General features: G+C 33.0%; 1 protein-coding gene across 2 annotated transcripts; it reads left to right on the forward strand.

Moving 5' to 3' along the window:
• The first annotated feature begins 10711 nt into the window (after positions 1–10711).
• On the forward strand, positions 10712–13036 carry LOC134851083 (uncharacterized). 2 transcript variants are annotated; one of them, XM_063867005.1, is made up of 2 exons: positions 10712–11753; positions 12173–13036. In XM_063867005.1, the coding sequence occupies exons 1-2, from the start codon at positions 10856–10858 to the stop codon at positions 12955–12957; spliced, it is 1683 nt and encodes a 560-aa protein (XP_063723075.1). In that variant the 5' UTR covers positions 10712–10855; the 3' UTR covers positions 12958–13036. The 2 variants fall into 2 exon arrangements, with proteins under 2 accessions (XP_063723075.1, XP_063723076.1); XM_063867006.1 differs by having other exon boundaries at positions 12179–13036.
• Positions 13037–16722: the final 3686 nt, after the last annotated feature.

The raw sequence follows: 16722 nt of genomic DNA on the forward strand, positions 1-16722 counted from the left end.
CCGTACTAAAACAAAACACGGCGCTTTCTTTTCTTCTAATTGTGGCGCTTGGATGTAAGGTTGCACTTTTTTTGAAGCTATTCGAATCCTCTCTGTAACATGTGCATTTAAGTTTAAGCTTCTCTATTTTTTCTTTAGTTGTGTTTTGCAAAATAAACTCGCTGATACAAACTGTCTGATTCTTTGGCCATTTTTTTGAGTGACGCAAGCAAAGGCGGATCTAGGATTTTCTTAAGGGGCGGAGCGGATTTTCAAAAATTTGTCAAAACTTTCGTCGACTTTTTTTAGGTCGATCAAATTGATTTTCCGAGCTCTCCCGAAGTACTATAAAGATCCTGTTTTGGCCGAATTTTCCTCGCCGCTGTCAAAATATTGAGAAAAAAAAACAGGCCCAAAAAGGCGTTTTTAGGCACTTTTTGGAAAATTTTGACAAAAAAATTGCATGTTTTCGGCGTGCGCTCCCCCTCTCAAAATTAGGCGCCTTTAGAAAAATTTTGTGGTCCGTCAGCCAAAAATTGATATTTCAAACTAGTTCAAAGAGGGGACCCCTCGGGTCAGCAGGGTCTCGAATCCCTGAGGGGCGGGGCGTCCGCCCCCGCCCCCTCTAAATCCGCGCTTGGTCGCAAGAGTAAATTAAGAGCAATTCCAACTTTTGTTTTATTCGTCACTTTAATGAATCATCAAAAATTTAAAATTCAGTTTTTTATGCAACAAAGGCACTCCAAAAAAGTATATTATATTGGTAAATATAAAATTAGATAATTAGTAACAAATAAATTGTTTAAAAAAGCATCTGGTCGAAGCCCAAGCACCTGATATTACAGCTGAAAAAAAAACAATTTTAAAATCTCAGCATGTGCAAAGAGCGAATTTAGAAAGTTGGCGTTTGATTCAGAACACGAACTGTGAAGCTCGATAACTTTTTGCAAATGAAAACTGTCAAAAAACTAAAACTCATACAATTACTACTTTCTTTCTCGCTTAGTAGTCGGAACACAAACACTATTGTTGAATAAAGTACAATGAAAATAAATTTTCAATTTACCCCCCTCAGAAATTGAAAATTAGTAGAACAATTTTGATACTAATGTGAGCTGTTTTTTCAAAATGGCAAAATCAAGTTCTAATAAAATCATGTCTGGCTGGAAGAAGCAAATTGTAATACTTGCATTTAATATTGAGCAATAAAACATTTCAAATTCTCATAGTAAATGCAAAATTTGTTTGAAACGTAGTTTTCTGACAAAATCAGATCAGTTCAAAAACACCAGCTAAAAAACTTGACAATTGCCTCAAACAATAAACGATAAAAGTGATGAGAAAAATGCCTAATTATTTTAGCTGGTGTATTCTGACTGATCTGATTTCGTCAAAAAGCTACAACGTTTGAAAACAATTCTGCCTTTACTGAGAACATTTGAAATGTTTCGTTGCTCAACTTAAAAAGGCAAGTGCTGCAATTTGCTTCTAGCCTGACCTGATATTATTAAAATCTAATTTTGCTATTTTGAGAAAAAAGCTCTGATTAGTATCAAAGTTGCTCTACTAGTTTTTAAGTTCGGAGAAAAAGCAGGAGAATATTTTGAAAATTCATTTTTCTTACTTCTTTCAAAAACACTTTTTTGATCTGACTACTAAGCAAAAAAAATTTTTGTAATTGGGTGTGTTTCAGTTGTATTAACTTTTTTCAATAGCGCAAACAATGAACTAAAATCTTTTTTGAAAAAAAAAGTGTAAATTGAACTTTCTGAGTAAATTGGAAAACAAACGGAAATTCTGTTTTACTCTTATTAAAATGAAAAAGGTAAATTCATTTCATATACGTCAGTTTAAAAGTTTTAAAGAAATCTTGGTCTAATTTTAACACATCTGATTCCCCATCTACCTGCAATTTCGGTGTTTCACGTTTTGAATTCAGAGCCACAGAAACTGGTTGAATTACCACCGAAGGCGATTCGTTGTTCTGTTTGAGATTAGTTTCAGCTAAAAAAAATTCACTCTGTGAATAAAAGGAATTACCATTTTCATTGTCACAATCCAAAAAAAAAAATTTCAGGTTGCCTTACAATTGTCTCAGAAAATTCAGGTTACAGTTACTTACAAAAACTATGAAATTTTAAATCACTGTTTTAGGCAATTCAAAAAAATTCCAAATTGACTAGTGGGTAAAGTTTGATTGGACAAAAATAAAAATACAACCTTGTTGATGGCTACTAATGATGTCTTATCTAGTAATATCTATATCAACGACTGGCAAAGACTTTGTTCAACGTGCAACTTAACTTTCAATAAGCGGCTAAACTTTTACAGCTTTGAAGAAAAAACAAAAGCTTGAGAAGCTATCTAGGGATGGTTCTTGCTTAATTTTACTGGAATATATAATAAAGTTTTTTGTTGTGTCTTTCTTTGAAATTGAGACGCTGCTATCATTGGGAAAAAGTCATTGCGAAGATAAAAACAAAAATTTTACGTGAAACTATAGCTTTTTTACAAAATTTTCCAGAGTTTTTGATGCATCATACTACACCACTCACAATTTATGACTAGTTCAACCTCCACGCACCTGAGTTTCTTGAATAAAAAACGATTATAATGAAAAAACTTGTCTAATAATTTTTTCATTAAAATCGATTACTGTTGCAAATTAGGACCATGATCCTCCGCTTAACAATCATCCCACTCATCTGGCTTACCACTCATTTATCATCCCGCCTTGACAAGAAAGGGATTGCATTCGAATTTATACAGATAATTTAAAAAATAATTAAGAAACTGGTTTTAAAGTCGATTTAGTTTGCTACAAAGTTTAAGCCTAAAAACCAATTTCAATCAATTCTAAATCGATTTAAGTCTTTTTGTCAATTTTTTCTGTAACGTTTTCCGACGGATTTTAGTATCAATTGCATTTAGGATTTAAATCAATTGCTACAACTTTATTTAATACTCAATCTATACGTATAATCATATACAGATTTTCAATTGACTTTTTGATCGGATGTTTGACCTAAAAATAAACTATGAGAATCACTAATATCTAAATTTTTTTAACTTGTTTTAACTTGAATTTTTTTAAAATATGTTATTTTTATTTACCTAGCAAAATTGAGCCTAGAACGTTGATAATGAAACATGAAAATGACATTTGAACAGTTTTTGCATAGTTCTACTTCTCTTTACCGCGGGAACCCTTAGTTTTGCACAATTTGAAAGGGAATCCCTTAAACAATTTACTTTGCGGTAAGAAATTCTCCTCGACTGACTCTTGCCCTTTGTAGCTCTGATGGAGATTTTCTTGAGCGCACAAACTTGCTCAAGATTCAAAATAAAACAACAGTTAAGTTAAATCAGTTTCGTTGGAAATTTGATGATTTTCACTATCTTGCTTAAATTCAGTTAAACCCATTTTCTAGGCAATTTATAATCCTTTTTTTTTTCACCGTAAAAATCAATTTAATCCATTTTAAATGTATTTACGTATTTAAATGAGCTATCGTAAATTGTTTTTTTTTAAACAAAATATCATCTGTATGCAAATCGATTTTTGTATCAATAAAATTTAGTATCTAAAAATTTGAACATTGATTTGAGAAAAAATCATTAAGCTTTTAGAACCAGGAAACGCTAAAGGAAGCTTCAAATACTCGTTTTTCCGATCTAAGAAATTTGTCAAAACAGTTTGATTTTTTTTGATTTTTGATTTTTTGGGCTTTTTATGACAATTAATTCTGGTTGACGATTTTGAATTGAAAATTGTAAGACTTGCAAAAAAACTGAAACAAATTTAAATTCAAAAAATTTTCCAAATTCATATTTCAAAAACTTAAAAAATTCATGAAAACGCTCATGTTTTTTATATCGACAGAAAATTTTAGAAACCTTGTCTGATTTAAGAAATCAAATTGAAAACAATTAGTGATCATTTTATAGAATAAAAATAACTTTTAAAAAATAACTTGAAAATAATTGATAGAGATTCAATGAAATGAAAACTTTTGTTTTTCTCATAAAATCGAAAATGATGCCTTAAAAAATAAAAACACTTAAATATATATTGATCAAATATTTGTTGTAATAAAATTTAAAAATAAATGAATACAGTTTCTGAAAAATTTTTCAATGATACCAAATAATCGTTTATTTTAGCAAAATTGAAATAACAAATTAGTGAAAATTGGAAATTTGATGATTATTAGCAACAGCAAGATATATTTTCATTGCTCTGAAGATTCCCGTTTGGCTCACAATTTAGTCATTGACGGTCAAATAAGTTATCATACTGCTATCATTTTGATCCAGCTTTGGGCTCCATAAGTTAATTTTTTTCATCAGTTTTGTTCGTTTTGTTGCGACCCTTGAAAAAGGGGAGGGGCTTTGTAATCGGGTGTGTTTTTGTTTTTTTAAAGAACTTCTCTCTTAAGAACCATCGTAGACACTCGCATAAATTTGTTCAGGACGTTGACCGAATTGTCAAAAAACTGCAAAGTTAAAGAAAATCGTAAATTTCTTTTTTTATCTTTTTTTTTTGTTTTTCAAGTAACTTTCTATAAAAATTTATTTCTATAAAAATTTGTAAGAAAAAAATGTTGTATTTTATAAGACTATGGTCGGATCATTCTGTGCTACTTGCACAGTAACCAGCTGTCCTTGTTTAATTTTATTCCAACGAAAATTCAGGAATTGATTCTTTTTTAAAAATTTCACGATACGGTGAAATGGTACCGCTACTAATCACTCAAGACCATTGCGTAAAATTAAAACAAATTGCCAAACTTGAGACAAGCGACACCTCACAAATTTGAAACAAGGGAGAGGTTGGTAGCGGTTGCTGCTCTTAAGTTCGGAAGGAGTAGTGAAATTCGTGTGGATCAGTATGTGCCGCTTTTTAGGTTAATCAATCAAATTGTAACATCATTTTACCAGTTGTAGCTTTCCATAAAGTATGTGACATGTCTGTTTGTGCTGAATTTTTGAAAATTTTTAGTGAAAGTGATTGCATATTCAAAAACTGGATATATTGGTCCGCAAGTGTTTTTTTTAACAATTTTTTTCTCTAATTACTATTTTTGGCGGGTTGGAAAAGTATCAATGGTTTGACCTCAATGGTATTTTACATGAATTTGTTTTGTAAGAGTTTGGGTGTTTGAAACTTGCCAATTTGGTAATTTTGGACAATCAACGCGCATTATAGTCGTTATAATACCGCATAAGCGGCGGCTTAGTCAGACTATCGAAATCGTACCAAAATTATTTGACGCAAAAATTTTGATTTTATTTTTTAGCTTAATATAGTGCTTGGGGTGGAGGTATAACAAGTCTGAAAACATTTTTTTCTTTTTTTACTTGATGTTTTGTCAATTCTTGTATCGAAAATGTTCAAAAGCAGTAAGAGTCAAGATGTTGGTCTTGATTGGAGTAGATTTGTAGTGCCTACGAAATGAGGAAAACTTTGCATTTTTGAATATTTTAGTTTTTTTGACGCACAGTCAGGTGCAACAAACAATCACGGGAATAATCATGAAATTTTATACATTTGCCGAGAAAAAAACAACTGTGTCCAGATATTTTGGTTCAATGCTTAGTTCAATTTCGATTGATTAAAGCCAGCTACTAGGCATATTATAGAAGGATAAGCCGCAAAACTTTTTTTCAAACCTTTCAAATTTGGTTTTTTCTTTTAACTTTGTTTTCGAAAATTTTAGTGCTTTTTAGGAACAAAAACTTTAAAACCTTTGAAAAATTTTTGGCATAAAATTGAAGTATAAAAACAGGGATTTTTTCTAAGTTTTCATAGATTTTTTATCAAGAATTTTTGGGACAAAATTGTTCTCTTTTTGCCTGTTTTACTATGAATGACGAACATTCTTAAGTTAAAGGCTTTCTTTCATATCCTTTTACCACATCACGCACAAACAAACAGTGACACTATTTTGAAAAAAGAATTTTTTTTAAAGTTTTTTTCTATCTTTTTAAAATTCGGATTAGTTCGAAATTTGTAACAAGCTAGTCTGCCTGTATGCGGAATAACTTTTAGTTTACTTCTAAAAACTTTGGTTCGGGAAAATTAGAATAACAAATTTAAAAATTTGAGCTTGTGTATCTTCACTAACAGCCGATTTCAATTATTGTGGCTATGACTTGAGTTGCGTAGGGGTAATCGGGCTACCTCAATTCTGTTTGCAACAATTTTGAGTGCGAAATAGTTCGCCGAGCAAAATATTTCGCATCCCTTAATAAGCCTCTTAAGAACTGTTAGACACTCGCATACATTTGTTCAGGACTATAACGTCCAGAATTTTAGAAAAACAATTGCAGGCAAAACATGTTTTTCACAAAAATTTTACTGTTCCGAACATTTGAAAAATGTGGAAGAAATTTGTATTCGTGTTTGTTTTAGTAGTTTTTACTCTTTTTTGTTTTCCACGCAAAATCAGCCGCAACAAAAAAATATTGGAATGGGTCAAGAGATATATCGTATTAAAGCCCTTTCAGAACAACATTTAAAATTTTGAAACAGTTTTCATGTCGAGAAAAACCAGTTTATTATTTCTTATTTTTGGTTTAGTTTCAAGATAACAGTTTAGACCGTGAAAAAAGTTAGTTTCATTTGAGAATCAAAATATTCAAAATTCATTTAATTTCTGCAAAAAAAGTTCATTCAATTAAGTTTTTTCTAGTCATTTCTCTACAAAAAACGTTTTCCTAGCCTTTCTAGTCGTTTTTCTAGTCAGTTCGTTTTTCCAGTCATTTTTCTACAAAATTTGTTTCCCAATTGACCTATTCTACTGTCAAATATGCCCAAGTTTTAGTTTTTTTTTAGGTTCTGTTTATTACACCACCAAGAAAAAACGACACTAATTTGAAAAAAAAAATTAGAATTTTCTCAAGGAGAGCCGGATTTTCAAAAACGTTTCAAAATTTTTTCGACCTTGTTGTTAGGTTAACCGATTTAATTTCCGAGCTCTCCCAAAGCACTAAAAAGACCTGTTTTTGCCAAAGTTTCCGCGTTGCAGGCAAATTAAAAAAAAACAGGCCGAAAAAATGTTTTAAGGCCTTTTTTGGAAAATTTTAACCAACATATTGCGTTTTTTTGGCGCGCGGTACTCCTCAAAATTAGTATACATTGGCGCCGTTAGAAATTTTATAGGGTTAGTCAGCTACAATTATATATCTCATAATAGTAGGTGGAATCTTTGGGTCAGCAAGGGTTCGAATACCTGACGGAGGCGTCTGCCCCCGCCCTCCCCCTCCTATAAATCAATCTTTTACTGCTTGATGGGGTGTATAATTTTTTCTACTTGAAAGTAAATACTTCAAGCAAATGAAACAAATATTTTTATAACTTTTTTAATTTTCATGTTTTTTTTTTCAATTTTTTCATAAAGCGTATTAATAGACTTTCGATTATCATTTGTTTTCATCGGGTTTGTTAGGTTATTGTTATATATTAGTCAAATCGTCCACTCTTTGCATGAAATTAGTTGAAATTTCAAAATAGTCTAGTGAAATAGCATTTTGAAAGCTCTTTCATTCATAAATCGAACAGCAATCTCACAACCTAATGTTTACCTATGACACCTTATTTTGTAGGATTCAATTTTGACAACCAGACTTGAATTTCAATGGTCGGAATAAGCGAAGATTTTAAATGTTCAATAAAGACAATGGAATGATTCAGAGTTATAAAACAGTTCCGGCAAAAACCGTTTTTTCGACTATGTCTGAAGAAAATTACAGCTGACAAAAAAACACTATGCTCACATTCTCATGAAACCTGTACAATAAATTAAAAAACGAGGGGCGCGATGAATGCTTGCCTCTGACAATCACTTTTTTGACTGCTATATTTGACTCTGACATTATATGTCGGGTTACTTTCAATTCATCATAAATTTCTGCAACATTTTTGGATAAATAAAGAGATGAAATTCCGGATTTATTTTCAAAAGGAACCCTACTGTGGGAAAAAAATGATTGTATCGATATCTCAGCAGGCAGATATGAATAGTTCAAGTGTCGCAATTTAGCCAACAGCTAATCCTATTTCCTCACTTTTACAACTACAAGCACATTTTCCCACATTTCTCCAGTTGCATTCTTTGTCAAATGAACATCGCACCCCTTAGAAAATCAAATATTATCAAAATAGTAGATTAGGTTATCAAAAGAAATATTTGGGAATTTTTCTTAAAGTGAACAATTTAAATATTTGTCCAATTTATTGGATTTTTAGTCTTTTTCACATATTTGCGAATTTTTGAAAAGTGGATTGTTTCAACAGGGCATTTTTAATTTGTTTTCATATTAAATGTACGCTAAAAGCATTTTAAGTTGAAGAATTTTGTGTTTGGTTGGCTGCGTTTTTGACTTGAAATTATTCATGAAAATGGGTGAGTGAATATATCAGTTGGGGGTTATGGAAAAGGGAGGGGGAATGGGCAGTGGGTAATAATTGGGATGCGAAAATGGATGTGTGGTGTTTAATATGTGTGAACGAGTGTTGAAAATGTGAATTTATTTGTGAATTTATTTACTTGTTTGCTAATCAAGTGTGAAACTTATGGAAAAGCTCTCATCTCGGTATGAATTCCTAACTGAACCCTTGCCTGTTATCATCTGAAACAGTGCGGGTTCCATTATTTAGTTATGAATATTTTATAAAGAGAGAATTGAGAAAATTGAGTTTCTCCCTTTTTTATTTACACTCTGCTGCTATTCGCCCAGTCCCAAGTGTCAATTTTGCATAAACAGCGAATGTCAAAAACTTCACCTAATTTCTATCCAAAATACATTCGAAGTTCAGATGAATTTTATCAATATTAATCCAAAGGATTCTAAATTTATCAACTTATTAAAAATTGAAATGCGTTCAATGTTGATTGACATGTGGTCTGTTTGTGAAGGGTAGTGATGTTTGCTACTGATATTGTGAAAAATAAACTTGTATTTTTTGTGTATCTTGGGGGGGGGGTAATTGGCCCAAATGGCATCCAAGTCAACAGATATGATCTCCAATTCGTCAGGAAAGAGTCAAAGTCAAAAGATATTTGACACATTATTCTTAAAATACTTTTTTGATAATTTGCTTCTCCACTTGGATTAATTTTTAGATTCCCAGATGTCATTCCCAGATGTGGAATTCCAAATTTGTCCAGACTTCCCAGATGTCACGTGAATTTTTGCCTCTCCGGTGTGTAGAAAAGATGGAATTTTAATTGGCAACAAATCCAATTGAGGTATTTAATAGCCAATCTCGCCATAATTAATGAAAGAGGTGGGCGCGTGTCGAAGCACGCCAGCTGGGTCTTAAATTCCGATAATATCCCCCATTTTAGAACCCCCTTTGTATTTCAAAGACCAATTTAGATGATTATAAAAAATATATTGCACAAAAATGCGGAAAATATTCATGCTGTGTAATTTTTAATCGGTAGCTGTTGGAATAAATGCCGCAGAGTTCTTCAGTACAACAGATTTAATCTCTTAAATTTTAGATAAAAATAGATCAGATTATTAACCTTGCATCATAGAATTATAATAATTATAAATCATTTATCATAAATACTTTGGCCTTCGGAAAGACTGCTGGATAATAACTCTTTCATTAAAGTCAACTTCTTCTAAAATTCAAAGAAAGCAGCTGACGCCCAAAAGTGACAAACAAAATCAATTTGAAGCCAGATATGCCAAGAGTATGAGTATAATACAATTTTAGGCTGTGAGCTGCCATCTTTTGATTCAAACAGCCAGAAGTTTTCTCAGAATGCTCACGACAATTTTGAAAGTATTCAATGCTTCTTCTGGAAAATGGATGCTTGTTTTCTGAACAATTCTCATTTTTTCTCTCAATTTTTTTCTACTTTTTAAGGAACAATGCATATAGGTCTGAATCCTGGATCAAGAAAGTTAAATACTGTTAAAAAAATGAACTAGTGAATAAGTACATTTGATTTCTTTAGCGGTGCTGACAGCTCTGCGCTTCACTAGATAAAATTTAGAACAATCTAGGCAAAGCCTAGTTTCCTTTGCGTGCCGAGGTAGGAGGAATGATCCCCTCTCAGTTCCGGTCGCAAAATTTTTCACATTTTTTACAATTTTTATTTGCTTGCAAACCCTATTGAGGACTCCAATATACACTAATTTCGAATGTGAGCACACAAAGAAGGCCTTTTCTGGTCTAAAAAAATCGGCTTCAGCTCCGAAATATTGCGTTATTTGGTCATTCCAGGTTTTCAAACTTTCAGGAAAAAAATTCTAGAGCACTTTTCTAACGAAAACGCCTCACGCGCTCTTCCTCCTCTCAATTAAATATTTATTTAGACAACATCCCTTGATTAATAGGTTCATCAGAATTTATTGGAGCTAAATTAAAATGTTCTCAATTTAGCACTTAAAGGAAACCGTTTGACATCTCAATTGTCAAATTATTCAACTACTAATTCCTTACCCAAGGGACTAAACACATTAAACTGTTAAGACTTTAATCAGATGGAGGATATTGGTAAAGAATTCACAAATTGATCCCTAATTTTCTGCCACTAAAATCATCTCAGCCGATTAAATGAAAGTAGCATTTAATTTACAATATTCCATTCCCAATCCTGTTCTTAATCAGGAAAAGGTGAATGGGAATTACCGCCAGCCAATGGGAACGCAGGAAATTAAGGTGACAGCCAATTAAATTCCACCATTTATCCACAGGATTGCAGCTTGAAATAACATTTGTTCGGACATCTTTTCAAATATTGCACACTTTTCTGTCTTGCTGATATACTTTAAGCTGCTCTTTGATATTTTCCTCATAAAACTATCAATTTTTGTATCTCATTTTTTGAGAGTAATCTCTGTAAACTTGAAGATGGCGATATCGGAATCTAATGTGAAAGCAGCTCCGATTAAGTTTTCGCTCGAAAGAATTCTTTCCGATGACAAAAACACCATGATTGACAAATGCGCCACATCTGCTAAAAGACTCGATTTTGAGCTTCAATCTCAAAATTTGAATACAAAAATATCACCAAAATTCTCAATTGACAATCTTCATAATTTTGGCGCCTCGAATGCCTTTCCAAATTTAATTGATAGCGCAATTCCAGAAAATAATTTAAATTTAAAACTGCCAGAGTTTTCTCTGAAAGCAGAAAGTCTTTTAAACGACCGCTTGGTGAATTCAAATTTTGCTAACTTTGCACCTGCGAACATTCAGTCCTACCATAATTTTCTCAACATGAGCTTAATTCGATCTCAAATCCTGAATTTCGAAAAACCTGGTCTTCAAACTCTGCCAAATTTTTCATTCCGAACCAACCCACAACTTCAGCTAGACTATACCACTAGTAGTTCACCTTTGAATTATAATTACCAAATGAGAATGCTGCAAAACTTGATGATTCAGAGATCTTTCCAGCAACACCTGATTGGCCAAAACTTCACAAAGTTTTCTGCCGATAGCTTCGATTTGACCGGAAAAGGACTACAAAAACACGTTGATCTCAATTTCAACAACCAGCTGTTCAACCTAAACTGCAGTGAAAAAATACTTTCACCCAAGAAGGCATCAAATTTCAACCCATTGATTGGAGGAGCAAAGAGGACATTCGATCACGTGGGTGGGGGGCATCAGGGTGCGCGACATCATGGGGGATCGTCTTCGGGACTGTCGGCTGCTTCGCTCAATGCAAAGAAGCGCTGTACAAGTGGGAAGGGGAAAGGAGCGATGTTTTCACCAGTAAACTCTCAACTACTCGAACTGCTCGGTAAGTTTAATTTTACAATTGTTTTAAGGCGAAAATTTTCAAAAGAAAATCCAAAGACTGCTCGAAAAAATTGTTAAAAGAAACTACAAACGAGTCAAATAGTTGAAAATATCTTGTCAAATATTGAGTCATGACACGTTTTTTTTAAATTTTCCTTCGAAAAATTTTGATTAGAGTATGGAATTTTTCGATCACCAATTTCAATATTTCATGTCCATGGAAAGATCCGTCGAAAATCAAAAAGCTGCAATGGCAGTCTTCAGTTGGGTCTCAAACTCAGTTCTCTCTGTAGCAAAGTTTCAAACAACCTTTACAGAGAGAACACTTTCTCATTTTTTTTTCTTCAAAAAACTCCCAAATTTGCTCTTGCTTGAAAACAACTTGATTTATTTCCTTTTGTATGTTTTTTCTCCTTTTAGCTTCAGGCGACAGTGGAATAGACGTGGGTTCAGACCCCAGTCGAATAGATGGGGAAGATGACGTCACTTCTGCAGGATACCGAGATGACGAGGTCATCCGCATGGAATCCCTCATGACTCCAGAGGCGGTGGAGAAGCTGTCAAAGATCCCCAACATAATCGGCGACTACATTTGTCAACTATGCAAGATAAAGTACAACGATGCTTTTCAACTAGCTCAACATAAGTGCTCCAACATACTTCAAGTCGAGTATAAATGTCCGGAATGTTCGAAAAAGTTCAACTGTCCAGCTAATTTAGCGTCTCACAGAAGGTGGCATAAGCCAAAATTCCAAGCCAGAGCTGAAAAAGTTTCCCCTTTGGCATTCGAATCAATAAAAAACGGAAACTTAACTTCTGTTGCTGAAATTTCAACCAGTTCAAAAATGGCAAACTACTCGTTTTCGTGCAAAAAATGCGCCCGAGAATTCAAAAAGCAAGCCTTTTTGGACAAGCACGAACAAACATGCTGCAGACCTAATATGAGCTCACCTATTGAAACTTCGCCCAAAAATATAACCAATTTTGTAGACTTTGCGACCAAAAACTTCAACAATATCAGTCCGATAGGAAGAAAGGGGCTTACAATTTCGCCCCTAGATGGTTTGTTGAAAATTGTCGACGGTGCCAAAACTGAGACAATTTCCAACACTGAAACTCCAGTTCGGGGATTTTATCCAAACTTCCCGAGAATGAATCTCTTGCAGCAGCATTTCCCAAGAGCCCAGAAGAGTTTGTTCAACTAAACGTCGTCTCAAGATAAAACTTTATATAAACATTTCTTGTAGAATGGATTTTCGGAATGTAACTCAATTCAAATTGTATTCAGGATGAACTCAAATTTTCTTTTAAAAAAATTTAAAAGAATTCTATTTTATTTAATTTATAAATTAATTTAAAAACTAATTCTCGAAAGAAATATTCTGAAAACTATTGGGCCAAATGAAAAGTTTCTGGCTAGTTCGCTTTTTTTCTCCAGACATTTGTGACCAAAGTTTCCTATTTCCAGACCAAAGTTAGCAATTCCAGAGTTTTGCCGCATGCAGAAAATAGGGCAAAATTTGCGACCGACAAGCGATATGTTAAGAATTTGCGATCCATGAAACGGCACAACCACCGCGACCATCTTGAAACTTTCATGCTTCAAGGAATAGACTTTTAGACAAATTGAAACTTTTCACAACCACACTACCATTCTAAAGTCTTTCAAACATTTCTGAATTTGGTATTATAATTTTTTTAATTAACTTCTTGCCAGCCCAAATCCGTTTATTGGGTTCTTAAAAACTACAATTTTTGTAGTTGCTTATACATGATGCTCTAAAAACTCATGACTACTTGAACTCCTACAACTTTGCTTAACGTTTGCTAAACGTTTAAGAAAAACAAGCTGGTTCATTCATTTCGATGCTTCTCAGAAATCGCAGTCAGATAATTTTGAATCAAGTGAAAATGACATTGAACTTTACCGGTATTTTTTTGGCCATTCAAATTTCCCCCTAATCATTTATTGTTCCGACTATTTCCAAAGAAAATGACGAAATATTTGTGCTCGTGGTGTTTTTTTTCCAGACCAATAGTTCGATTTTGTATCTAGCAATTTTTGGCAAAACGTTTAAATACCATCTGAAACGTATTGATGTCCTGAGCTCAAATTATTCAAAAAAAATCACCTGTCACCAATTTTTGTTAAGTTATGGGGGTTTAAAGATTGTCTTTTGACCACGTGGGACAATAATGGCGTTCCAAATTTGATGAAGCAGGCTATTTGGCACAACTGATTTGTTACTAAGAGTGAAATATATCATTTTGCACTTAATATGGCGTATGGGGGATGATTTTCAAAAAATCTCAAAGCTTTTTCCAGAAAATTTTAAAACGAACACTGCTCCACAGAATTTGAAAGGCAATCGGAGCAATCAGGTTTTCGTCCTGGTACGAGCAGTCTTTTTATAGTTTATTATCAACGTAATCTTTGATAATTTTTATTCGTTTTCGAATGGCTCACTTTTTCATCGTTTATTGGGCAAATCAATAGTATCTATAATCTATTCTAACACCAGGCACTGAATCACCAAATTTGTTAACACTTTAATTGAAACATCATGATAAGTGGCGTGATAAAAACGTTTTGCCAACGTGTAAGATCTATCACGAAAAAAAATTTGTTAATTAATTGTCTGAAAAATACACTTCCTTTTTCCAAGTTCTCAATAAATTTTGAACAAGAATCAATCATTATTTTTCTAAGATTGTACCAGTTTCTAGCATTCTGCTCCCCATTTGATTTTTTTATAAAAAATTTAAATTTTTTAAAAAATGGTTGTGTTCAGTTTGTACACATTTTAGTTTTTAGGAAAAAAACTTATTATCATTTTCTAAACAAACATTTGAAAGATACAAATTAGCGTCAACCTTTTTATACAGTCAACAAATTTTTAGTTTGTAAAACTAGTAGCAAAATTAAGCATAACTTGGGACTAAACAAAGGTTCTTTCACTATGAAACATTTAAATGGTGTAACGATTTGCATATATTGTTTCTACTACGGTTATTTTACGAAATATGAAATTGAGTAAAGGAATAAGAAAAATAGTTTGAAAATTTTTAAAATTTGTTTCATTTCAGTTAAAAAGAGAGGATTGAACTGGTTGAAATGCCATTGAACCAGCTAAAAACAAATAAATTTTTGAAAAAAGCCCAGATTAATTTGAATGGGAACTATGTCTGAAACAGTGCGAAAAAATTGACAACATACAAACTTGACTCCGAACAAACTGAAAAACGAAAAAAAAAAACGTGACTCCGTACAAACTTACTTTAAGGTACTAAAATTTGGCGGAAAAGCCTCCCTACGCCATCGTTCCCTCCCATCTCTTTTATTAGTCCCACAAATTCATCCGACTTTTTTTTTCAAAAATTGATACCAAATTATCACCAAGAGAGTATATTTTGAAATTCACAAAAAAATGCAACTAAATACCACAAAATTGAGTTCTCTTGATACCTTTTTATTTCATTAAAGATATCTGTTCCACTAATCATTAATATATAATTTGCTTTTACACCCAAATTGGTTTTTTATAGCTTACATAGTGCTATAATTGAAAGATAAATGAACCGGATTTTTCTTTTATTTTTTATTAAAAAATAAATTCTACATGAGTTTTTATTGATAGAGAGTCTTTGCAGAGCGAGTTTCAAGTTGATGAAAAAATAATGAGTTTTCGCAAATTCTCTTTGTTTCGCAATTTCCCATTAAAGGCGGTGCTTCTTTGGATAATTCTGCTGGTCGTCCGTCCCTGCAGAGGTTTGATGAGTATGATACAAGAATAATAGGTTGGAAGAATTACGGAGAGATTACAAGTATCAGATATATCAAACAACGCTTTTCTCTCCTCTCTTTTTGAGCTATCACAGGTGTGTGTATATTAGGAAATAGATTGCATTCCTTTGATCCGATTTCCACACAATTTCAACACGAAATTTGAGTCAACTTTGTTCAATAAGGAATCTTTTTGATAAGGAAATATTATTCCTCTCCTGAAATAATAGCCAAATTAAATTTTAAATAGACTCGCGATAAGATCAATCGCGACTATCCGAAAATACACAAGATAAAACTCGAGACGCAGACAATGATTCCCTTCCCGTTAGCCGCGCCTTTTCCGAGACCGGCTTGAATATTTCATTTGGGGGATATTTTCAACATTTTTCATGCATCTGAATAAGTCATTCGACCGTCTTTCATCTTTTGTTTACTTCCCCTGAATAATGTGCCAAAATAGCGCCTCAGTGTTGTTGTTTTAGACCAAAAACTTGCTTCCTTTTCAGCCCTCCCCCAAACAAAGCAATGGAAATGCTATCGATTGTCTGCTTTTCCAAAATAAGTGAAAAAGTTTTTTTTACGTGTTGGTATTTATGAAGGAATGCACATGGTTGCCAAGCATGAACATGTAACTGAGCCATAAGGCGTTTAGTTTCCAGACTATGTGTCGCACCGATTATAATTCAATTTATAATGTGGACAGATTTTTATAGCCGCTGACGAAGTCTGGAGATACCGATTGTCGTTGCGATAGTCCGATAGTTAGTCACGACGTTTACTGTCTGAAAACTAGTCACGATATAAACTGAGAGTTAGTCGCGATTGTCTTAATATATTAGTCGCAATGGTCGAAACTTAGGCGCGACATAGTCTGAAAATTAGTCTAATTATTGAATTGAGGACGGCTGTTTTGTCTTATTATTACGGTGTTATAAGCAAACAATCGAGTTATACTTTACGAGCGTTTGGTTAAAGATTTTCTAAAAAAAAAGTTTTTTGTGAAAATTTCATCCTTTTTCAAAAATTTAATGTTTTCCATAGAAGTTTAAGCACAGCCGGAACATGCACGGCTTCGCGAGGAGTCTTTTTTTTTGATAAAAACTGAGTCTGAAAAACATCCGATGGTTACATGAGCCAAAAGCGACAAATTAAACAATAAAAGCAGCCAATAATTACGTCATTT

The sequence above is a fragment of the Symsagittifera roscoffensis genome, chromosome 7 (assembly GCF_963678635.1).
Source record: "Symsagittifera roscoffensis chromosome 7, txSymRosc1.1, whole genome shotgun sequence".
In the NCBI taxonomy this organism is placed as follows: domain Eukaryota; kingdom Metazoa; phylum Xenacoelomorpha; order Acoela; family Convolutidae; genus Symsagittifera; species Symsagittifera roscoffensis.